The sequence below is a fragment of the Rhea pennata genome, chromosome 1 (genome assembly GCF_028389875.1).
Source record: "Rhea pennata isolate bPtePen1 chromosome 1, bPtePen1.pri, whole genome shotgun sequence".
NCBI classification, from domain to species: Eukaryota; Metazoa; Chordata; class Aves; order Rheiformes; family Rheidae; genus Rhea; species Rhea pennata.
Window position 1 is genome coordinate 150,180,948 of NC_084663.1, and position 26,337 is coordinate 150,207,284.

General features: G+C 37.3%; 1 protein-coding gene across 6 annotated transcripts in view; it reads right to left on the reverse strand.

Annotated features, from left to right (window-relative positions):
- The window catches only part of UXS1 (UDP-glucuronate decarboxylase 1), a 59,516-nt gene that overhangs the window by 32,707 nt on the left and 472 nt on the right, over positions 1–26,337 (reverse strand). For 5 of the 6 annotated variants that reach the window (XM_062601638.1, XM_062601637.1, XM_062601639.1 and 2 more), the window contains exons 2-6: positions 14,493–14,520; positions 11,987–12,035; positions 9,504–9,547; positions 6,113–6,173; positions 1,142–1,322 (exon numbers count right to left, since the gene is read on the reverse strand). In XM_062601638.1, coding sequence (XP_062457622.1) covers positions 1,142–1,322; positions 6,113–6,173; positions 9,504–9,547; positions 11,987–12,035; positions 14,493–14,520 — 363 coding nt within the window. The remainder of the gene's footprint in view (positions 1–1,141; positions 1,323–6,112; positions 6,174–9,503; positions 9,548–11,986; positions 12,036–14,492; positions 14,521–26,337) is intronic. The other variant, XM_062601642.1, reaches the window with a different exon arrangement.

The following is a 26,337-nucleotide window of genomic DNA, read 5'->3' on the forward strand; positions in this document are numbered from 1 at the left end:
AAGATTAGGAAAGGTGATGGAAAGAACTGGCTGAGGTATAAGCTACAGCACCTGCAGTGAACAGAAAGCCAATTACTCAGATCCTAGTCCCATTATACCATCAGTGGAAGCAGAAGTTTGTAACAGACAGTAACTGAAGCAATGCATTGCCAGAACAGACGAGGAGCATGTCTGCAGAACTGTTTCAGTGATACTGTCAAGACTCATCACAAGCAATACCACAAGAGATAAAATTGATAGAGATTTTTTCCTCTAAAATTCAATCCATTAGAATACAGTAAGAAGGAAAAAAAAATACAGCCTGAGATTTAGTTTTTCTTTCAAAAATGAAACAACATTTCTGCAAAATTTTAAAGGAATGAGGCAAAACCATCACAACTTTAGTGAGACTAGAATAACATTTTCATTGATCTAGTACAGGTTTATTTATTTCAGAAGTCTATAAATACATATATATCTTGTAAATACATCTTTATTAATGCTGTCTTGCAATTCAGCATAATATTCGGAGGTTTATGGTAGATTATACATTGAGTTATTTCTACTTTTTCCAATTAGGATGGTTTACCTTTCTTTTTCTGAAAACTGTGTGAATTCAACACTGTTGTATTCCTGTTTTACAGGCTGCTGTAGAATGCCTGTACCTATAATAGGAGCATTGTTTTTGATAGAAGAAAAATAAGCCTGTTAAGAAAAGTGATTTGACCTGCCCTCTCAAACAGCTTATTTTCCTCTCAGCTGACTACACAGAGCTCCAGGAGGTATGCAAGCTAGTCCAACTACACTCATGAATTAAGATTCTCAGTCCGTTATGTATCTAGGCTGCATAATGAGTGAGTGTGCACACAGGGACACGAGACATTGGATGGAGACAGACAGACAACCTACCTTCACCTGTTTTCTCACAAAAATCATTGTCACATTACAAAGTTTTTAATATTTCCTTCTTCCTATCTGACTAACCACAAAGAAAGAATTGTTTCAAAGACAAAATCCCTCAGAACCTTTCACCTCATGATGGTGAGAAGTCAGGCTAATAATAAACAAAGCATACAAGTACTGGATGGATCAATCCACACATCTGTGCATAGATTGGATTTCTTTACAAAGATACTTAGAAGGCAAAGCATAGACTACTCACCTTCAATATACAGGGGCTCAACGACATCATGATTTATCAGTTCGAAGTTCTCATGACCAATCCAGTGCTCCACATTTCTTTTCCTGCCCGTAAAGAAGTTGTCCACAACTGTAACCTCATGGCCATCCATCATTAGTTTGTCAGTAAGATGAGAACCCACAAACCCTGCTCCTCCAGTTATCTGCATTAGGACAGTTGGTATAAATTTTTTTTCTTTTTACAGAAACACCAGACAAAGTCCACAAACATGAAGACAGAAGAACAGTAGCTTTCAGATCTTTGCTTACCCCAGGGGAAACAACTCCATTTCCATGTTTGCATTTCTTACCCATTTTTAGAGGATTTAAAATTTCAAGAGAGATGTTTGACATGTTTCATCACTGTCAGCCTAGAGCTTCAACTAATTATTCCCATCAACAAGTTTTTTAAAATTACATTATTTCCTTTTTTCCTTCAAATTGGATTGTGCCTGTTTATGTCACAGCAAAGCACAAAAAGACTCAAAAAGGATTCTCTTCCATTCCTATTTCTCAGAAAGATGACGACAAAATGTCAGGTTATTTTTGTATAAGCTCTATAATATCAAGGATATAAAATCCAGCCTTTCTCTGGTTTTAATGGAAAGTATCTTTAGTGTTCTAAGTAAACACTATGAATTCTTTCATTCTCCATGGAAGGAAGGAAGGAAGGAATGGTATTCTTAAACAAAAGCAAGTATTTGAAGAACTCCCATTTTAAATATTTGCTAAAGCCAAAACTATTTCTTCTCTGTTTTACTGTATCCATAACCCACATCCTAAATTTCAGCCTCTGACACCATTAGCTCCAACACCCACTATCTGCCCGTTTTAAAACTTTATGTTTTATTATACAGAAGTAAGTAGAAATCAAATATTTAAAGACTCATACTCTTGTTCCATAGTAGATGCAAGAGAACAGAGTAAATTCTTTGTTTTTTCCCTTTCTGCAGCTCAGTTTTAAGAATGAAAAAAAAAAGAAGTATCACTGAACTCAGCACTGGAACAGTCAACACAGCAGTGGAACTGCAAGTTGTGTGACATCCTAAAAGACACATCTCCGCAGTTAATTAGCTGTTTTCAAGAATACACAAAGAAATAACAGGTAACTACTCTCAGAAAATGAATGAGCTTGTTAAAGCCCGGTGCGGTACCAGCTATTATGTGACTGCATTATCAAATCCACATTTTGAAAAACTGATTCAACTATTATCTCCGTTCTTCATTTTCAATCAGAAACAAACAAACAGATTTGGTGAATTTGTCAAAAAAGAATCTAACAAATGGATTGTATGCCATGATGACAAAATGCTGTGTGCAGAATGATGCAGATGGCTGAAATCCTTTCACTTTGGACTTGTCAAAGCCTATCCTGCCCACTCCCTCAACCCACTACTGAAAAAAAAAAAGAGATTAACACATTAGGAAATCTATTAAAGTGGTAATCTGAAAAGGAAAAGTAGATAGCTACATCTACTTTCTTCTGAAACAAAAAAGAAATCCATGTCATACTTCCCCTTCTTGTTCTGCGTGTTAGTAAATAAAAAAAAAAAAAACTTGGGCTATTTAGCATTCTTTTGGATTTGTCAGTTCTTCATTGTAGCAGATTCAATATATGATTTACTTCCTTGACAAACCTGAAGAGGAAATAGCACTTACGGGAAGTGCTCTTTAAAAGGAAGTAATAGTCTTAGTGCTCCTACTGTCCTGCTACAGGCAGGAGGGAAGAACAGCAAAGTACCTGACAGAATGCTGAGAATGGGCAAGGAGAAGGGCACTAACTGAGGGAGGATAGTCCTTTGCCAGGTACAACCACTCTACAAAAGGGAAAAAATAATCTGCATGGAAAATTGATTGCCAGAAGTTCATCCCAACTCCGAAGAGAACTGTAGCCTTGTTAACCTTTCTCAAGGTCTTTTTTGTGGTGACCAAGACAAAAGTTACCAGTAGATAACTTCGATTTATTCCTTCAACTGAGGGCCAATAAAATTCCCTGCTTCTATTTCTATTTCCAGAGAAGACAAACTGCATGTACCCAATAGGTCTTTGGCATAATAAAACATGTTGAAGGTGTCTTGATCCTCAATCCTCCAATTTTTTGGAGAAAAAGAAGAACAAAAAAACCTCACCCCAAAAAGCAATTCCCCAGCAGTGCTTGAAGCATTTGTCTATGTTCTATTTAAGAAAAAGCACAAACCAATTTTGTTTGGGAAAAAAGTTTCCAATTGCTTTACTGATATTTTAATGATAAAAATCTATGTTGGCTTTATTAATGCATCACTTTCACAGGTATTAGAAAAAGAACTACTTGGAAAAGGAGCTGAATTTCCCGTGGAAAAGCAAACAATTGCGTAATTTTTAAAAAAAATCATTACTCAAAGCTTCATTAAAAAGGGAGAGATGATTATCACTGAAACTTTCTATATAACCTTCCTGTAATCACTCATAAAGGCAAAGTTAACACACTTTATTTCTAAATACAACTTTCTGTAAATCACAATGACATATTAATCTCCAAAATCATACACAATACACAAACCATTTCCATATTAGAATTGGAAAGCTGCACTTGCAGCTTAGACAGATGCACTTGGAGCTTAGACAGATATTCTTTTAAAAGCCCTCATTAATACAAAACATTTAATTATGTAACAGAGTCAAAGCGCTTGGTAACTTCAGCAATACTGAAAGTCATAAACATTACTGAATAATTTCCTCTATCTGAGGCATTTGAGAATTTTTGTATCTGCCAGACGTGTTCATTTCTACAATCTGACTGCAGATAGGAGACATCTAGTGTCCTATACAGAAATTATATTAATTTTTCATTTTATGCTTTCATTGGTTTAGTGTATTCAAGTCAGGGAAAACACACAACAGACCAATCCTATGTCAAAACTATTATCCATAATTACAACATAACCTTGCATAAAAAAAAAAAAAAATGTTGCCTAGTCACTTCAGAGAAGTGAGCAATCATGCTCCATAGCATGGAATTCAACAGACTTGAGCTCTTTCGGATGAATGTGCCAGAGAATCTAGTCTTAGCTGAAATACCTCCCCTCCTGGTAAACATCTGCAAATAGAGGAGCTATAAGCAAAGGTAATGATTAGAACTGCTGTCTGCTCAGGTCATTGATGTGGGCACCTTCAGGTTGTAATAAACCAAAAAACTGCACTCAGAGAAAAATAGAAATTAGAACAGATTCCAGGAAAACACACACCATCAGCAAAAAAAAACCCAAAGGAAATCATCTGCAAAAGTTCACTTGCCTTGCTGATTCCTATGTTTACTCCTGACATATTTCCAAGTGTCATGCAAGCCCTCCAAATGCTATCTTCTACTACTCAAAAGAACATTTTTCCCCACATAATGATGACTGTGATGATATAACAGTCTGCAACTGCCCACTTGGGCTGGAAACTTTTGAAGACCAATCTGAGTTCACACTGAACTGGTTACCAACCGTAATATATAAGAAATGACAATATAACTCACACATCCTTTTGGCCAACTTTCACTTTGGTAACTTCACCTCTCTGAATTATGCAGATGTCAAAGTTGTTCATCCCCAGGCCAGCAGGAAACATTCCAACTGCTTGCAACTAAAGCTGAAGCAATATATTTTGCTGGTATAGTTAGGAATATCCAAAATCTTTAAGTGGAGAGTTTTAGTATTAAGAGCTCCATAACTCATGGACAGCTTGCACTGATGTTTTTCTTGTAAATGACTTCTAATTTTTAAATAGAAATCATGACATTAAGGTAATATTATTACATTTGCATGTGTGAGCACACTATTTAGAAATTTTCAGCTAAGCCTGTCTATGCTTTTTCTTAAAAAAAAAAAAAAAAAAAAAAAATTTCTGCATACCTTCCAATTTCAACAAGGGAGGAAGCAGTGTAGCAGTGTACAAGTTTGTATCCTTCACACTATCATAAAAATGATGATAGAATAACACTGCAAAACTAGTGAAATTTGATAACTTATTTTTTATATAGCACTGAAGACAAATCTGCTTGTATTTGCAATTCACTTGGCCTGTGGAAATATAAAAGGGAAATTGTATGCTATCTGCAACTTTACAGTGTTTTTCTTCTAAATTGTGAAGTGTCAAGTCAAAAGAGAACACCAGACAAGTTAAAGCTACGGGCACGTTAGCAGGGATTTGCCCTAGCCTTCACTGTCTACTGAAGAGGTAGAAATTTAAACTATACGTTTACACATCTTAAGTGGCTTCACTTTCTTCTACCTCTTGAAAGCCTGGGGACAATACTGTCCCCAAGATAGAGAGAGCAAGTACAATCTGAGCACTCAGCTAACTTGAAAAGTGTTTGTAGATGCAAATTAAAAGCTGTCATAGCATCACAGCTAAGCCTAAGAACGCTCTGGACCAGTCCTTCTGACCTAACCTGCTGTATTCTCCCACCCTAAAACATCCACGGTGCTTGAAAATCCCACAGAAGCAGCACAGAAGATGACAGATGCAGGAAAACTCCCTCAGTCTGACTTACAGCTCCGCCTTAACATTGCTGCAGGGCAGCTGCTTTTTCAGCCTCATGATTAGATTTTGTCCAGATCAGTCATACAAGCTCTGCACTTTCAAGATGTGCCTAAAGAACTTCCCAGTCTCAGCAAGTTTAGTTCAGCAGGAAGCACAGACACACACCTTCGGCAATACAATTTAAGGATATTACAAGCAAAACAGTAGCTCAATCAGCGAGTCACACCTCCAATCCAGAGCCCAAGTCCATTCCTATATGCTGTATTTTCAGCACATCAACACAGCATAAAATAAGAGGATCACCTCTCCTGAGCCAGGGTAGCCCATACAAGGTCCATGGTAGTTTACTTTATTCCTGCCCATGCCTTTATTTAATTCTCTATCCCCAATTGCACTCCACATAGTTCTTTACTTCCCAAGCACAAGCCCTGATTAAATATCAACTTACCAATATTCTTTTGCGATCCTTTTCTGATAAAAACTTCACTGGTGGATATTTCTGGGTGAAACTACAGAATATTCCAAAACAAAGAAGAAAAAAATACATTAAGTTTCAACTTTGCTTTTTCTTAAGAATGCTTTTTCTTTCATATATCTATCTTTGAAGTGTCAAAAACTACTCCAATTCTGAATGTTCTTTTAAGGACAGGTTTACTTCATTTTTTTTTTCAAAGAAGAATCTGGGTCAGCGTAAGAAATTGTTTATGCTTAGCCAAAGCACCTCCCTCGATAATAACAAAAAGTTTTAAAAAATTTTGCCTAATAGATTTTCTAGTAAAAATCACTGGGCTTCTGTCTTTTGAGACAGAAGTAATGTTGTTAGGTATGGTATCACAAGAGAAAAAAACTTAAGCAATAGAAGGATTTAAAAAAAATGTTTTAAAGATCAAACAACTTTCTTAGAAGAGCTGGAAGAGCAAATAAAATGGGTTAACTTATACCACTGATTTCAAACAAATCTCCTTGAAGTTTCACCAGTGTAAAGTTTAAAACGAGAAAGTTGAAGAAACTATTTTTAAGCTAGTTCAACCATCTTACCAGAGAGTTTGTTCAGTATGAGCGCTAACCATAACTTGCTTCTCAGAAGTGACTAGACTATCATTGTTTTGATGGTCTTCAAGCTACTTTCACCTTAATTTTTTGCATCTTCTTGTTTATGAGAGCTTAGTCAGAAAAAAAATATCCTAAAATGAAGTGACAAATGAAACTTAGGTGCTCTCTTAAGTCAAATTAATGCTCAGGAGCTTCAATGCTTTTATGCACATAAATTATATCACTTTTTCTCCCTCCCCCCACCACGCCTGCTGTATATGGCAATAACCACCTCCAGAGGGAGGGAGGACAGCATAATTTTTTTTTTTTTTTTTTTTTTTTTTTTTTTTTTTTGTAAACAGCATTTTAGAGTTGACAATATTTCCATCTCAGGTGATTGTTAATAGCAACAGATTTTAAAACACTTTGAAATTTTAAGTTTATGAAGAGTAAAAGAATTAATGCCAAATGACTAGATGCAAGATAAAAGTCAATCTCCTCTGTTTTTAATGCCATACTTATATGGGCACATTAATCCAGCATGAAATCCAACCACTGCCAAAAGGACTCCCAACCATTCCTGCCCCTTTCTTACACTTAGGCTAACTTAGAGGGAATGGGCAGGATTCTAAAACTGATCCAGCTGAACGCTCAGCTGTTGGCAACAATCTAACTTAATCTTGGCTTAATACTCGCTTTGATCCAACTTCCAACTTTAGCTCGAGTTAAATAAGGAATTCTTTTCTTTCCTCCTTCTTGAAAGCATGGGTATGGCTTGCTTTCAGATTTTATCAGCTTATGAGGTTAAAAAAAAAGCCATTAGAGAAGTTTCCTTTTTTTAAAAAAAGGAGGATCACTCACACTATTGTATTTACTGTCATTTTACACAGTTATAAAATTTAAAATTCACTACCACCAAACATCTTGCACATGATCAGACCACCAAAGGTAAACAACTACACTGTTTAGGAAAAAAACAACAACCATATGTAATGCCCACTCTTTTGAGAAATTATAATTCCATATTTTACTTCTGTATGAGCTAATGTATTTCTTTCATTACTAGGGACTTGCTACAGACATTTGAAATAACTCATTAATATATGGCGCACTACTCAAAACCAAAAGAGCGTTTAGGTACCTCCTGAGAAGAGTTTAAATTAACAGATCCAACCCAACAACTTAATGCTCATTTGAAAAAAAATGCAGTAACAATAATGATAATAAAAAAGCCAATCAGGATACCCTAACAGAAAGGTTCCCTGTAACTGGCAGAAAGAAGTATTTGAACTACTGGGCTATCAGTAAAGATTAAATAAGTTAACTGAACAGAGACAAGGCATCAACAATTTCACCTGAACACAAAGTCATTAACTCTACAGTTTCTCCATTATAATTGACATGTAACCAATAGAGGTGATACAACATTGTTTAATGTTACCAATAAATTGCATAGTTCAATCCATGAAGTCCATGCTTGCATCAAAAGATAAGCAAAGGTATCAGTATTTTTCCTAAAATAAACTGCGTGTGTCAGGTCAGTGACTCTTCCAGGTCAACTGTGAAAAATCAAAACGGACTCGAACAGAAAAAAGAGTATAGGGAGAGTTGGGAAGGCAACTGCTCACTGATAAATTGGCAAGACAAAATTCAAAACTGTGAGAGTTGAGCTTTCCTCTGGCTGATAGGAATGAGATTCTGCCCCCTTAAGAGGAACAGCACATTAACCACCAATATGCCATATGTAACCACACACACCTATAGGCACTGCTTGGATAAGGCAAGATTCAGCCCTTTGCAAAACAGCACTCTCCACTAGCTGTTTGTCTGGCACATCAACAGTGTTATCTATGAACGAGCATCACTGTCAAAAGTAGCCACGTCCTTGTCACAGTTGCCAATTCCCACTCCTATTCCAGCCCCTTCTTCGTGATAGAAAACATCTGTCCAAGTGAAAACTGAAACTGGAGAACTGATATAGCTGCAAGGCAGTCAGGCTGGGGTGGGAAGGACCTGTTTATGAAGGAAGACTGAAATGCCTTAGCTTCTTCATCAATATACTATCAGCTACACAAATGGGTCTGCTGGTATAAACGTGAGAAAAGGATGTTGCAGGGCAGACGCAAGCAGAGGAGTCAGTATCCCCTTTCGCCTCGCCTTTTTTTTTTTTTTTTAAACAACTATGCCAACTTAAAGTGCTCAAGGAACTATGGCGCAGAAGCTCTCCATATTTAAGATTTGTGTTTAACTTAGGATTTGCTGTTCACTCAAAAGCTTGTCTGCTTTTCTCAGTCATATAATCTAGTTTAATTCAAGATCATCACCTTCCCTTACAAACTTTGAGAGAAGAGTCTGTTACTTGTACTCATGCAGAGCACATGTATAGACTAAGATTCACAATCATATCACTCTGCATTAGCTGAACCATGGTAACAGACCACAAACACGGGGAATACAATACTTTACTTTCAGTCTCTTGAGGCTGAAACCAATACATTTTAGTACACACCTATGCTGGACTTATTACACGATGGTAATCTGTGCACCAACAGGACTTAACCCAGCTAATTCCTCCACAGTATTTGAACTTCACAAAAATCAAGTGATCCCCGTTACTTCAATGGGACTATTCAGTCTGAATGTTTTAGACATGCATTAATGTATCTTGGCATTCAAGGCCCCAGTTTTCAAAGGTATCGAGGGCATACGCAAAACATGCAAACATCTCAATCCCAAAGCTACAAGACTGTCTGCTACAAAACAGAAACTGCTTTTTGATCAGTTTCCAAACTTAGTAGATGACTTACCTTTTCTCTAGATCTTTGATTTTCTCCCTTAGAGGTGCAACAGCCTAAAATAAAGGAATAATATTTAATCTTTGAAGAGCAAGATTTGCATCACAGAATATCCATAAAAGTTACTTTAGAGCAAGAATTGTGCAAATAGTCATACTTTTCATCTGAACAGCTTCACTGAAGACACTCAAGCTTACACCTTCAATGTTCTAGGTCAAAAAAAAAATCCTTTAACTTAAAAAAAAAAAAAAAAAAAAAAACAAAAAATAGATCAGCTATTTTACCAAAAGCAAATCAGCTACAGTGTGAATTCCCTTAGCTTACCAGGGAAGAAAAAGCACCTCCAAAGCTAATGCAGTTGCTCAAAACGCAAATAAGAACACCTAAGGACATAATTTCTATCTACCAAAATGCAGGCATGAATGACTTGCCCAAGGTGGTTCAAGACAGCCTATACAGCGAGCTACAGCACAACAGACAATCAGTAAAACCTCAGCTACTTAAATGGACAACATACATACATACTTCAGTGGGTACAGAGAAAGAGGCATTAGTTCCAGTGCAATAGCTATAATTCTCTCAAAACATGGTATGAGAATTTAAAGAAACATTTTTAAAAAACTAAAACATACCCTCAAATTATGTTATAAAACACATTTTGGCTTTTAGAAATTATTATTAAAAGATTTCCTAGACAATAGTTCACCTACCAATATTTCTATTTGCATTTTTGTAGTTTTGGAAGAGAGAACCAGTGAAGTTGGCATCAATTTCAAGTTCTTTATCACAGGACCCAAAATTCTAGCACCAGAAACAAGTTCCCAAGCTCTTGTTAAGTTCACCAAAAGTCAGTCATACATAAGTTTAAAATTATCAGCAGGTATCACCTGAGATGTTACTAACTAGCAACACATTACCAACCACCATTCATCTCTTTTGTACAAATACTACTGGTAAGAGCTAGACAATTCAGAACTTCATGAACTGAAATAAGCTGCATATTTATGTTAAGAGAAAATATAGTATTGTTATTTATGTTCATTAAAGATCTATCTCTGTGGACCAGCAAGTAGTCCTTCAAACAGTCCTACTGGTTCTGATTGTTCAATATACTGCACAACTAAAGCTTTAGAAGGAAGGACTTGAATCACTTGGGGCAGTGATATTGAGGCTCTATATCCTATTATTGTAGTTTCTTTCTTTCTCACTCATTTGTACTGAAGCATACTTGAGGCTTAGCACACTTGAATGTGTCTGCTGCACTTGGGTCATCACTATATCTCATTCTGCTTTTTATTACCAAGCAAGGAAATAGCCAGGGATCTTGAGACCCAGTAATGAGATTTGTTTTCTGTTTTTCTGGTCACAGAATCAGTAAGGTTGGAAGGGACCTCTGGAGATCATCTAGTCCAACCTCCCAAAGATTTCCTGGTGCTGGTTCCACTGGGGCTTGAACTCAGGACCTTCAGCATGTAAAGCAGAAATGATAACCACTACACTATCTCTCTACCCCAAGATCCAAAAAAGCTTGACCTCTCAAGAGATCTTAGAGTAACTCTCAGTTATCCATCGAATTTGAAGCATTTCACCACTCTTAAACAAGCAGAATTTTCAGAATGCCTATTGCAGTTATTTACCAGAATTAAAAGGAACGTAAAGACAAGAACTAAGAATACAGTCTTCCCATTGCTGTCAGTGGGTTTCTGACTGTGCTCAGAGAAATGGTTGCTATACAAACCTGTTAGAATACAAACTCCAGGTAGGCTAGACACATCTCGGAATGAATATGGTCACATATACACACACAAGGAAGGAAGACCTGATCTCAAAGACAGATCTTAAATTCTTCCTTTCCTTGTTGTTAGACTGGAATTCTGTAAGCACCTGGAGAAAGTCCCATTTGCAGAACACTTGTAACATTTCATAAGAAACAGAGGTTGAAATAGAAATAGGAACTGGTATAGAAATTCAGAACCACCAGTGAGTTCAATATCCATGTCTACTTTAGAAATTGCGAGCACTTGTGCATTGGTGGTGCAAACCAGCCCCAATCTACAAACACAGCTAATATATTAGTTCAAGAGTTAATAAAAAGGAAAACGTGTTTGGGGAGTTTAAAATTTCTACTGAAGCTGATGCCTACTTAACATTTCGGAAAGATAACAGAGGAAATAATTTGTGTGAAGAACTGTAAGAATTCCTACATTCAGTAACAAAGGTCAACTCTCAGGAGGACTATGACTACTACAAAGTCTGCAGCAAGAGAGTACCTCTAGAGTTACAGCTTCTAAGAAAGGTTTAGAGGAAAAAACATAGAAGAAGGAGAGTCACCGATCGATATTAGAAACATCACTATAGTGAAAAACAGTATTGACATGAATCTAATGCTTTGTATAGTTTTAGTAAAATGAACAGTAATGAAAAGGGTTAAATAATCTATTTCAATATGAAATGGAGATTTCAAAACAACAGACTGCAACAACCGGCAAACTAACCTCCTCTATTTTACTTTCCACCTTCTGATCCCCAATGTCTTGAAGAGACCTGTTAGACAGAAAAGAAAAAAAATAGCAAGAATAAATCAAAGTGGATGACCAGTCTCCACCGAAATCAATGAGACAATCGTCACAGTTTGGCAGACACTGAACCAAGCTCACAGGAGAAAGTAGGAACACTCAAGACGGCGTTCATTTTACAGAGAAAACTCACTTAAGTGTAGAAAAGTGTTTAATTACCACACCAAGAACAGGGTTAGCAGGCACATTTTTCAGTGTAACTTTACCATGAAAGTGTTTAAGATATCTTTTTGAGGGTCTGTTTCTATTGTATGCTACAAGTACGCTAATAAGATATTTTTCCTTATTGCCAAATTGTAATTTCAATCTAAAAGAGAGAAGTACAAATCTGTTTAGCTTTGATTTTGAACTTTTATAAAAACAAGAACAAAAAATATTGAAGCTTTTCTTAAGTGACCATCTGAAGGGCAACAGTGACTTCTCACATGAATACTTCTCCTATGAAGTGAAGCCAAGCCTATACTCTGAAGAATGAAGGATGTCAAGGTGACCTATGAAAAAAGTCTTGCACAAATCTGCTCGGTCTTATTTAGCACGCAATTGTGTAAAATATCTTAAGCAATTAGCATTTTCCATCCTCTGAGTAAACTTCTACAAATGTAGAGTATGCATTTTTTGATTTTAACTATTGCATCTATGGGATTTTCCTCAAGTTTCCATAATTCTTTTTGTTTTTTCCTCCAATTATACCCCCCTCAGAAAGGAGAATTCTTTATCAATCCTTATAGTAGTAAGTTTCTGCATACTAGAGGATTCATAGGTATTCAGCTCTGTCAAATAAAACAGAGCTCCTTTACTTGGGACCAGAAGTCATTACACCTAAAGAAACAGAAGGCCCTTTGTTAAATAGATATATGTATATACATATACCACCACACTTAGAAGTTACAGCAATGATTCCCTTCATATCCCTCTGTGAAACTCTCTTACTAAAGTTAATCCAGTCTACATTACTGAGGCAAAAAGCTCCTTGAGGAGATTCATTTTGTCTCATCAGTAAGGAGTGCAGTGAACTCCTACGCTGAGCCACACAGGCCCAGACAACCTTTTCATAACCAACTGTCATTTATTATAACAGTAGCAAATAAAAACAAAATCCAGTTAACACAGTATGAATTTATTATGAGGAAACTGTATTACATAATTCTTGTAAATTCTTCACATTTCCCCCCAAAATTGAAAGCTTCAAAAAGCTTTCAGGAAATTATCTGTGGAATACATATTCCTTAATCATACAGCAAGGAGGAAAGGCTACTTAGAAAACCCTTCAAATTATTAAAAGGTGTTCTCAGAAATGGTTCCTACAATTATTTATTCATAAATCCTAGAGTTTAAGCACTAGCACTAGACAGTTTAGATTTTAATAACCTTTTGATCCTAACAGAAAGAAAGAAAACACACACTCCACAGCCTCTTAACATACTCCTCAAATAACAAGGCAGATGTAACTAATGCTAAAATCTCTGAGTAAGGAGAGCTTATCAGAGAACCAACATACTGGAGCCCATCACCACCTGCCCCACTCAGACCACTCTCTGAGGTTCTTGCCCTTCCTTTGGAAATGCTCAGCTGCTCATGTAACAGCTGCTGAACTGCCATAGTTTGCTGGTCACTATACCATGGTAATCCAAATGATATCTCCATCTGTAAACTGCAGCAGTTCAACAGCTGTTTTGTTAACAGCTGATCACTCTTTGCAGCAAGCGTGGGAAACTGAGAGGAATGAAGTAGAGAGCTAAGGGTAAGAACAGATTCCAAGATAAACTGTCCTGGGTGAATCAGAATGCCCAGAAAATTCACTGATTTTCTCGCTTTGCTTCAGTTTTCCCCCAACTCTGTGCAACTAAGCATGGCAGCAGAACAACTAAATTCTTTTCTAGCAAAACAACATGCTGGAATAGTTTGTCCTCTATGGGCAAAGACTTTGTTGTAGGGAACAGACTCTCTCTATATTCTCCTCACCTTCTATTTTAATCACTTCTTCCCTGAATTTTCCAAGACGATGAACAGTTCTGCGAGCAGCAATACTGTTAAAACCTTTACAAGTTGCTTGTATGTCAGGCCTTCCTATTTCTAAGGGCAAAAATTCTGGGGGAGCATACTGCAAGATTTTTTAATTTTCAGCAGTTAAACCACTGGATTCTTTCCCAGCTAACTATGGAAACAAAAAACCTTGTAAGCACACCACAGGTTTCTAGGCATAGAAGTGTAATTATGGTAAGGAGTGAAGAACCCGCTGCTCTTGAATGTTTAAGCCTATATTGTCACTGAGAAATGGTCAGGTCTGTCCATGTGCCAACAACAGTTATCAGCTGCTGTCCTGTTTTTTCCCTTCTTGGTATACGATGACACATAGTGATGAGAAAGGTAACAGTTAACTGTATTTCAGCTCAAGATTTTCAATACCAAAAATAATATACAATACCTCATATTGACAAAGTTTCCCCATACAGCTGTGAAATAAGAAGAAAGAGAACATTTTAGTGTCATATAATAATACAGAAAGTCATTTTTCTATTATCATCTGAAGGAATATAAAATAGTATCAATTTTGTTCATCACAAATTATCTAAAAAAACTGCATGCATTATGTACATATAAACCAAGTAATCAGAACACAGTTTAAAAGTATGGAAGGACCTCCCATGAAATTGCATGATACTATCAAAAAAGGAGGAAAATAGAATCATTCAGTTAAAATGGACTTAATTCCAGGTGTAACTTGGAATGGTTATCTGAGCAAACAAGTCAGTGGATACATTTACCTGATCATTATTCCCACACTATATTGCATAACACAAAACATAAGAATTCTCAATCATAATTTGTCACAGCACACAGATTAACCAAAATAGAGTTCTTGACTTGTTTATTAGGGATATCAGAAAAAAAAAAAAAAAAGTTGTGTAGACTTGAATGACAAGAACTGGAGACTGCAGAAGGACGAGCATAAAATGACTGGCCACTACTTGCTGCAACTGAACAAATGCGAAGAGGTGACACAACAGTCCTGCATTAAAAGTTTCAAGCTCTCTCACTTAATATTGTGATGCAGACTCAAAAAGGATCTAAGTAGTACAACCAAATGCCTCATTAAACAAACAAAGCTCATTTATTTTTGTACAGAAAATAGTTTTTAGGAAGATAAAGTGATTTATAACAGCACAGCAAACAAGTATCAGCTGTTTCTGAAAAGACTTATTTGCTGAATCTACTCTTTATCAAAAAAACTTTTGAAGCTATTCAGGATTTAAAAGATTACACTAAGACTATCAGAACACTACTTTTGCTTTTAACTAGGAGATGGAATGTAGTCTAAAGCAAATGGATGAGAAGGCTCAAAGTCATAAGGCAGGCTATGCTAGAGAGCTGACAATTTCCAATCTTCGGAATGAGTAAGTTTAATACAGAATGTTTATGTAAAGGACTCTTCAACAATAAACAATACAGAAAGAAAATGCACCCACAATATTTCCAGATCATTCTATAACTGCTCTTAAAGAAAAAAGGCTCAGCCTAAGCATATAAATTCCACCAGGTCTTAAGGAAGAGTAGCAGTCTGTACGCAGTTATCATATTAACATACATACAGAACAAAGCTTCTGAAGTGATCTCAGTTTTCATAAGCACTTTTCAGCCCTCATGCAGCAGATATTTAAGCAGTTCAAAAAATTAATATCTCACTTTACCTAGATTCAGGTGCTGTGTACGTATTTTTAGGATTATTATTTATTGATATCAAGTATATGATGAGTTATCAGTGAAACAAGAAAGCAAAAAACAGCAACAGTCACAAGCACGTTCTTGGCAACAGAATAAACAAAGCAAGAGAAATGTGGGGGACACAGGTGAGAATGCAATAATGCAGTTACTGTTCTATCCATTTGGGGATGGAAAAGTAACTAAACTGCTTTTAACTACAAATACTGCTGAATAATTCAAAGAGTAACTTGAATTCATGACAGACTATCAAACAAACTGCAGGAGGGCACCAGATCAATGATGGTATCAGAAAACCTCTGTTGTCTTTCAGGGATACAAAGGGAAGTTTTATATCAAGAACAGCTGATCAATAAAATCTAAATTAATATAAGACACTGGATTTTACATTTATTAGAACCCCTGAAGGTAATTCTCAGTGGGGAAAAGGGGCAGTGTTGAGCGCTAGGTTAAAGGAATTTACTGATTGACTAGGATTTTATAATTTTTATATTTATGAAAAGGTTAACAAAAAAAATCCTGCTTTTTATAGCGATTTACAACCTTTTAAGTGACAACCATGGGTACAGAATTACCAGGTTATACATTAGTCAGACATACTGATAACAGGTTATTTTCCTGTGCTATAGAAACCTGCACCATATTGCTTATGCAGTGACAGGAAACATCTGGTCATAGCTGGTGAAGCAGGAATTGACAAAACAGGAGTGTCACCAGCTGCACCTGGCTGTGCCCACTGTCTTACAGCAAAGACAGTGCAACTACATTGCATACAAGAAACTGGCTTCCTAAAGAAAAAACATTATTTGTGTATTCAGCATCCCCAGAAAGGAAGGGGAACTCAGAAAACCACCTGTATGCTTCCAAAAACACTAAAATATGCTTGGTATCACAGTTCCATAGCTAAATATATCTAAGTAAAAGACCTTCTATTAAATTTCTTGAAAGCTTGAGTATTTTTGTAACCCTGCAAAAAAGAATGAAACTGCAAAATGAACTACATACAGGAAATTCCACATGGAGGGATCTGAAGAACTGTGAAGTATTTTACACATGGAGAGAGGTGCTGCAAAAGCTTCCTTGAACATAAGGCCCTCAGCAAAGAAGTCCAAACGCATGTTTCTAAGGAAGTTCTCTTTGGCTTGGGTGCATTCATATATAGTTTATATAAAGGTTGAGGGGATCAGAGGTACGGTTTTGTACTACAGTGCACACTGCAATTGTTACATAAAGGTCACAGCAAGGTAGGTCTGACATTCAGACAAGGAAGTTTTTCTGAATGAAGGAAATATTATCATATTAAAATATTTGAGCCCAAATCCACAAGCAGAATGATGCAGGATTATAAGCCTAAATCCATGTCAAAAATCTTCAAAGGCATCATAAAACTCTTTAATGCATACCAAATTCAATCACCAAAAGCAATAGGAATATGGATGGTCAAAAACACCTCCTCACTAGCAACATCATGAATCCGGTGCGATACACAAACACAGCTTTCCAAAGCCTCAAACTCCTGATGGACTCTATTTGAGCAAGCCTTAACATAACTGAGCACCCCACAAAATTTAAAAGCTGGTCTTTAAATAAAGAGAAATCCCCACACAATACCTTTTAACCCAGAAGGTATTCATCAAGAACAAGAATCCTATACCAATTCCCAAGCCTTAGAGACACCTCCACAACCACACATATGCAAACTACATACTCCCTGGAGTACTTCCTACCCATCCAATTAGTGGGCATTCGTAAACAAAGTCTCCCTGCCATCTACTGAAACTGTCAGAGTGAAGAAAAGAAGAAATGATTAATTGGACTAGACAGGGAGAAGCATGACATTGTAACCAAACATCCACCTACAAGAGAGAGGAAATAAAAGTTGTTCTTATTCTCTAAAAGGACTATTTGTAAACTTCATCCAATGACCGATTAAGGTAAAACATATTAAGTTGCCATTAGAGAAGAGATCAGAACATCTGGATTGTTCTGAAACACACAAAAGCCTAGTTTAATGGCCTGTAGGAGGAAGATGCAGTCCTTTACTTTGGTTCTATCTGATCTGGAATTTTTCTCTCTTTTCCTTCTGCTTCACTTCCATAAAACAATGACAATCACGTTTTTGGTAGGAATTCTGCAAGACTTAATTACGAGTATTGTGAAGGTTAAAATACACCAGAGGCATTAATCACTCTCACAGATACTACACTTTAAAATGACAGTTTCCAAAGAAGAAGAATGACATTACTTGGAGGAAGTGATAACTATACTTTTAGAAAAGAAGATATTTGCTTCTTAAAGCCTTAATCACAGTTTTGTTATTAAAGAGGTATTTAAATTTTTACAGCTAAACATTAGTGCCTCATGGTTTTCAGCAAACCCCAATTCCTCTTCCTTCCTCTCCTGCCCCTGAGAAATAAAACTATAACCATTAGGCAAGCACAATCTTATAGTAAAATTGTTGCAGATTTCCCCAAGGCTTCTTGAAACTGCCCTCAACAAGAGGGCCACATTTGAGTAAAGATTGGTTTTCTTTCTATTGAATAAACTTGCATTGCTGATAATTTGAGTTCTTGTTTACTTTTCCAAGAGAAAACCACTTCTGAAATTAAGATGGACACAGAACAGTATAACAATCAGTCTACATTCAACAAAATGCCACGGAATATTCCAATATCCAAGTATTCTTTGGATATTCCATTAAGGCAGGGTCTGGCCTGAATTAAAAACAAAATATATTAGTCTCACATATAAGAAGGAAAAATAGAAATCCACTGTTAGATGGACATCTCCTTATCCATCATAGTCAGAGTTTTGGTTCCGACCTGTTGCACTTCATGGCAAGAAAAAGTTATTCTTTTAGATCTCGAGAATACAGAAACAGAATATATGTTTCCTTTGAGTCTGTCGTCTGCCATAATACTTACTGTGCAGATTTTTACAGAACATAGATTACTACACTACTCAAGAACGTGACAAGTCTTAACACATCCACAGCAGCCTGGAGAATCGAAAACATAATGCTATCAGCATCTGACAGCTGGGGGAGAGGGGAACAAAAACCCCAGAATTTCAAAATAAATCTGTTACCCCAGGATGATCCCTCTTCTCTAGATTTCATCAAACAACATTAAAATCAAGTCATGGTCTATCACAAGGCACATATGGTAATAACCACTCAATCTCACATCTTCACTGAAAATACTGTTTTCAGTATCACATGCTTTTTAAAACAGATGTGATGCCTGTGGAGATCCAATTGTGCTACATGTAACAATAGAAGCAAACTCTTTCAAAACCATTTTCTTTCCCAATGGCTGTGTTGTGTGCCTTTTCAAGATATTTAACTTTGAAACTTCTTTACAAAATTTTGCTCAAATAATTTCAGCTGAAAATGCAGGATTTTTTTTCTCTATATTGCTCTCCTTATATTTTCCAGACCTCCAAACAGGAGAGTACAAGATGATATTGACTAGAAAGGGATTTCACCATCAATGGCAAAAACAAGCAGAAACAAATGAAATTCAAGAGCAGAACCTTAGTATCTGAATACTCAGAGTGAATCACTACAGTCAAATCTCTTATTTCAGAGAGATGCAAAGACATTCAAAGAGATTTTTTCTTAAATCAGACTCAGCAGCATCAGTCTCTTGATAAAAATAAGCTTTTCCTTTTCCGAGAAAAACTTGGCAGAATGGAAAAGCATGCAAGAGGAGTTCATAAAATGTTGATTACTACTACAGATGCATAAAACAAGCATTTAATTCTTTTGCGTATCTCAATTAGATACATAACAAAAAAAGTGATTAAATGGTCAGTGCATTTGGAACTGTATTTTATAGTCTGCATTCCAGAACAACAACACCTCAACTGCATCCTAACTGTAATCTCAGGGCTTTTTAATTTGCTTTAGGAAAGTATTATATTGATGAGAGTATATTGCAATATTATTGGATAGAACAACATACAATTATTAATAGTAACTTTGTATAATGGAAAAGCCTCTTCCTAGGTGAAATTTAGGAATTTTGTACTCCTTTTGTATTCCTACATTTCTATTTCCTAAAAAGGTGTTAAAGGCTCTGTTCAACACGCTTTTTGATTTGAAAAGATGCTGCCCAAAATTGTAGTAGTATTTTTATGAAATGCACTGAAGTAGAAATCATGACACTGAATTCCTTGGTAAAAGCATGGTAGATTTAGAGGCCAAGTGTTAAATACGACTGAAATATGGCTAAATAAATGCAATCATGGTATATCTAGTAAAGATACATGCACATGTATCTAGTATGATTCAAATGCTTGGAAGGCTGTTTTAAATATTTATTTAAACATCAGTAACATTATCTAAGCCAGACATCACCAAGTGAAAAGAAAAAAAAAAGAAAAAAAAAAAAGAAAAAAAAAAAGAAAAAAAAAAAAGAAAAAAAAACAGTTTCCTGGTTGCTGTAAAATTATACAATGCAGGCTAAAGGAGGCAAAAGGATTTGCAACAGTTGAGTATTTTGAGCTCACAACCCTGCCTCAGGTATCAATAATATAATGTTAGTCACCTAGGCTTCCTGCACTTTCTAAGCAAACAGGCCTGTACCCGCTGTTGGGCACAAATCTCCCTATTTTAAGTGAAGGAAAGAGAAAGCAGTACTATTATCTCCAACCAAAACGTATTATATTCAGTTTTACATAAACCATGACAGACAAAACCCAGTCTACACAGCATCCCTGCTTTCTCAAAGGTATTTCCATTTTTTTCAAAGGAATTTCCATTTTTAAAAGCACTGTCTGCTTAATTTAGCTCTCCATCTTCCCTCTCCGTTTCTCTGACCTTCATAGAAAAGTTCAGGGACATTTTTCCAGAAACTCAAGAGAGGCATAGGAATATTCCACATGCCCAAGATGACGACGATACACCAGCACACACGTCAAACCTCAGAATCTGAGCAGTTAACTGAAGTGGCATGACTCAAATAAGAGGCAGCAATCAAATACGAGGTCATGACTCCAGTCAATTATTTTCTATATTTTTTAGTTTGTTGACTGCTAAGGTTTTCTCAGTTACAGTACAGACTGGTGCAGTATACACTTAAATCTACTGAAAAAAACCTCACTTCTCCCAGTTAACTTTCACAAATCCCCTCAGGTAAGTTCACAGTGATGCCTACCTCCCCTGACCTGGGATCCAAGGATGTGAGGTTGAAAACAACCAGTTCAAACTAAGTTCTACTTGGTCAGTCAACCTTCAAGAAAGGAAATAAGCAGTAAAAGCAGGAAAATGAAGGGACAAACATTTTCCCTTTGCATAATGGCAGGGAAGAAAGATGATGAAAGCTCTAACAGTATTTGTCCTGGAACAGAAAAATGACAGCACCATGTTCTGCACATGCCACAGTGAAGACAAATACTAAGCAGAGATATACTGTAAACTGTGAGGGTGAATTTGTCTAGTAAGTAAGAAAAAAAAAGTTGTGGCAAGCAAGGCACAGTCAAAGCCCATTTATTCCTGACTTAAACATTTGTTAGACCTCCAGTAGCAGTTCTGAGTTTATGAGCTACACGGCCATAGCTAGTTGGAAGCCTGATGAGCAAGGGAACTGGAAGCAAGGGAGCTGAAGACAGTAAACTGATTTACATAAACCCACAAATGAAAAGCAACTCTGCAAGACATGAAGCCAGCAAGCAAATGTTTTTTTTTTTTTTTTTGTTTTTTGTTTTTTTTGTTTTTTGTTTTTGTTTTTTTTTTTTTCTTTTTTTTTTTTTGGTGGAGAATCCCTGGCACGCTGACACAAAAAGCAGCCAAGCATGATGTCACATCAGACCATTCCTACCTCTTCCCTGGCCAATCCTGCTAGCTAGTTGTAAAGCAGCTGACGAAGGAAGAATGGCTCTGCTATTCTCAAAAGCAGTGCTAAATGACTTTCAGACAGTTAATCTGAAGCAAAAGAAGAGGGTCAAACTCACAGCTACTTTTACTAGAAAAAGTTTTGAATTATCAAAAACCACAATAGTAAGTAGCATTTAACTTTCACTGTGAACACATAGATGACATTCAAAATGCAAGAAGCTGGTGAGATTCAAATCTAAAAGCTTACTGCCACTTTGATATTTTTAAAAGTGTACATTGCATTTTTTGGCCAACTTTACAGTTCACAGGATAACAACTGGGGAAACTAACGATGCTGGGAGAAGTCAAGTCACTAGGCTCCAGATGGACTTTACTCGCACTATTCTGACATGGTTTTAAGTTGTATTAATAACTGTGCTGTAATTTATTTTGTAAAAGTAACAAGGTCTTAATCCTAGATCTCATGACAGCATCCTTCCACTCATTCTTTTTCATCTTGGAGAAAAAACAAGATATTGACACATTTCCAGAGAATTATCTGATCCACAAATGAGGAGAGAGAACTATTCTACTTTACCAGAAATAGAGCTCTTATTTTATTTTCATTATGAGCACACAACTCCCTTATTACATCAAGGCATCATTAGATTATTTAAAGCAGCATCCAGATTAAAGCAAACCATGCAGATTGACAAAATCTGGTCTTTAAATCCCAGCTACAACATTTTACAGATATATTTCCAAGAACTTAAATAAGGTCCTGACTCTACAGTCTTGCTAAAGCACCTCAGTATGCCTGTATGAAGGCAAATAAAAATTTACAACTTTGCAAAAGAAAGGATTTTAAAGCACCTATATATTGACATGTCATCTTACAAACAGGCAGATGCTTTTAAGTCTCAGCCTGCATGTAAATAAGTTAATCAGGTTGTGATCACACTAAATCTTTTCCAATGCATACTGGTTACGGTTTCATGGTCTGTCTACATTTCTCTTCCTATGAAGAACAAAAAACAATTAAAATCCATTTCACTTGTGTTTACAGTCACCTCGTGTTCTTAAGTTGTGGTTTCACAATGGCTTCAAGATGACGCAAACAAAGTCTGTGACAGAAATGATTGGCTCCAGGCCACCTCAAAGTCCTCAATCTCTCCTTCACTTAGCACAAGCACTCCTGCTTGTAGGGAGTCAATTCAGAAAAAGATCTAGCACAAGATTTTCTGCCTTTAAAAGAGCAATGAAAATTCAACTTTTGGCACGGCTTCCCATTTTATCTAACACAGTAGAGCTATACATAGAGCCGTGATCATAGATGGAGACAGTAAGTCAAGCAATCTAATGCAGCTTCTCTACCCTTTGCCCCTCATCCAAATGAATAATATTATACTGAATAGCTCCCTAGATATATGAGCTCCAGATTCATCACTAGACTGATGAAAGAACAAAATCACCTCTTCTGTCAAAGATGAACAGATTAGGTAAATACAACTGCATCCTTCATTAAACTGTTCAGTTTTGCAGGGGAACATTTATGTAAGTTATAGCAGCTTTTAACTGTCTGCTAAAGAGAAGTGTTACTTTTGGATTCTTTGTTCTTACAAACTGTGCATAGCAGTTTGTTTCAAGTGGGCAATGATTTTTTTTTAATTAATAGAAATAAACTTTATAAAAATGAGGCATCAAATATTTCAAAGCAAGGAGCCTTCTTACTATAAGTGGGACCAGGAAAATCAATGAAGTCCACAAAAAGAGTTCCTGACATCCTTAGTATATGCCTGAATATGTTAAGAGTAGCACTTTACCTAAAATCAGCAAGATTCCTTGGATAAGACAAGTTGTAGCACCTGTAAACTACGTGATGACAATACTGCTTATCAGTGGGCCCAGCTGCTCATTTTCCCACTGCCCCATCTCCTCTGCTCGGCCAGAACAGCTTTCTGAACACCCATACTGTGAACCGGTTTTACTATCTAAGAAGGACCCCAACACCTTTGTGCTAGATGATTTTAATCCAGACCAGTCCCTTTACCTAGTGTACAGCATAGCCACCTAAGTGCTTGAAAAGGTGGTGGAGGGATGGACAGGCAGTGCAGGGATACCAAAGCCAGACTAGCCATACATCACTTTGTGCTGTGAAACTACTAAGAGAGCCACTCAATGACTCTTGGAAGTGAGATAGCAGAGAGCCTTTCAGTTGCCTTTAGTAAGCTCTAGGAGAACCAGCAAACTAGAGGAACAGAAGTTCTTCGGGCATGTTTGTGTCAACTTTGCATTCCAAGGCAGAAGCTTTTATGAAGTAAGACACTTGCTGAAAAGACTAGATGCTCTAAACATTTAGGCTATGCTCACAAAATGGCACTATCAAAAAGCGCTATCTCCTAACTCATAAAAATCAACATGGAATACTTTACTAAGCATTTCGTTCCTTATAACATAAGTGCCAGCACATACACCTACACCAGCAGCTTGGTTTTCTCAAATTCTGTGCTATTTTAGTCTGGTATTATCTGACTGCAGAGCAGAGTGATGATTCAGTAATATTGCAAGGAGCACAGTTTCAGGATAAGGGGATGAGATCATAATCACTTCCATAGAAAATGTAAGAAAAAATAGTTTCTTTAGAATCTATTAGAGCAGTGCCATCTGCCACCATGTCATACTATACTGAAGACAGCAGAGCTATAATTGATGATTCCACTACACAACTAGCCAAAAGATTGAAAAGTACATCTAGACATGACAGATGTACAAAAAACATACTTCTATGAAATACAAACTTTTTCTCTTTTTAGGCTATTCTTTGCCACATTAAACTGCAGTCCCTCTTTTCCTCCCATTTTTCTGAATCTCAAAGAGCTGTCCGAAACAAACAGTGAGAAGATTTCTAATACTTACAGATTAGACAGCAAAAGATCTTATAACATTTTTTCCTCCAAAAAGGCTAATCTCCATTCATAAGATTAGAAACCCAACACCAACTGCTGTCTATAGAATCTAATCAATAACTAGGTCTCCATGGCCATGTCAATTGCCACTCAGTTTTTATATCTGCACACTATCCCAGTAACAGTGTTTTTAATACTGTTTCTTTTCTAGCAAAATATAAAACCCTTTCAAAACAAGAATAGACATTAAGCTATCCCTGTTTTATTATGCATGAAGCCTGAAGCCACTTGGACAAATCTAAGATTGTACAAGGAGTCACAGCTGGCATTTAATTTCAACAGCGGCAATATCTAAATAATGAGGTTTTACACAGTAACACACGGTTGTAAAAAGAATTCCTGTGCTGTATTCCTAGGATAGGAAATGCCACCCTTCTTCCAAAAATCAGTACTGGAGTAACACCTTTTTTTCCCCACCCAAATGGAAAGGGAAGATTCTAAATATGCACCCCCTCAAAGCCAGCTCACTTATATGTCTTTCTGAGCATCCAAAGAGTTATCTGTCTTCAGCTAAGCTGACAACCTTCAAAGCTCCCTTCTGCTGATGTACTCACTACCTCTGTAAAACCTATGTAAGTCTGAACAGGCTAGCATAAACTATTATATAAAAAAAAGTACAACAGAATGAATCTGGGCAAAAAAGGGAAGAGGACTGACAACACTAAGTCTGAAACTCCCCCTATTTGATTCATATCTAAAAAGTCACACAACAAACATCCTTGTCAATGGTTATTTTAAGACGTGCCCAAGTACCTTTAACTCTGTCCTCAGGCTCTTAGATTCCAACTGTGTTCAGTAAATTAAAAAAAAAATCATCCCCCAAAGGAAATCAGAAAGCTCTACAAAAACAAGACATTAGGTCTGTCCTGAAAAACTTCTTTTCAGTCTTTGCCTCACACAGCTACTAGGTTAAGACTAGTGTAGACAAAGAGTGGTCTAAGGAGCAGCTATGGAAATACTTCTTGAGCCACCTCTCATTCAAACAGCTCCCCCTCAGACTATTTGCCCAGGCAGTATACTCAACCACCAGACACATTCACAGTACACGCGCCTCACAGAGCAGCCCTTACTCAGCCCTGTGGCTCTACTTGGAGACTTGCCTGCAGCAGTCTCAGCAAGTCCTCAAAAGTCTCTTTCTGCAGCATGTCCTTTCATTCACATGTAATACTTCTGCACAATACTGCGCACGCACAGAGCTCAGTACACAAGCTGAAGAAATGGGAAATATAACTGTACGTCTCTGGTCTGGCACAAAGCTGTCAGAGGCCGCATGTGCAACGGGAGCCAGCCCTCCTGCACGGGGCACCATCACCCGCTATCTGATCGCCCCTTCACTCTGGTGCCACCTAACTTCTCGCTATTTTTGGAAGTCTGCCTCGTTTGAGGGAGCTGCAACCACTGCCATGGGGAGAGGCCGCGACGCGTGCTGCTCTCACACCGGCAGGCGCCTGCACGCAGAGGCTTCCCTCCCCACCGCACATCAAATCCCGGTCACCGCCAAGCCCCACCACGTTTGCAGCCTGCCCGGGCGCCCAGATGCTGAGTAACCCGCCCGCAGCGCAAACACGGCGCGCTTCGCCGCCCCTGCCCGCCAGCGGCCGCGCCCAGCTCCCCTAACGGTCGCCCCAACGGTCGCCACTGCGTGGAGCGGGGGGAGGGGGGGGAAGGTCAGGGCCCCGTCCGTCCTCCCCCTCGCCAGCCCTCAAGGAGGGGGGGGATCGGGGCACACAGGGGTGGCGGGGACCAGCGCACCGCCCGCAGCCACG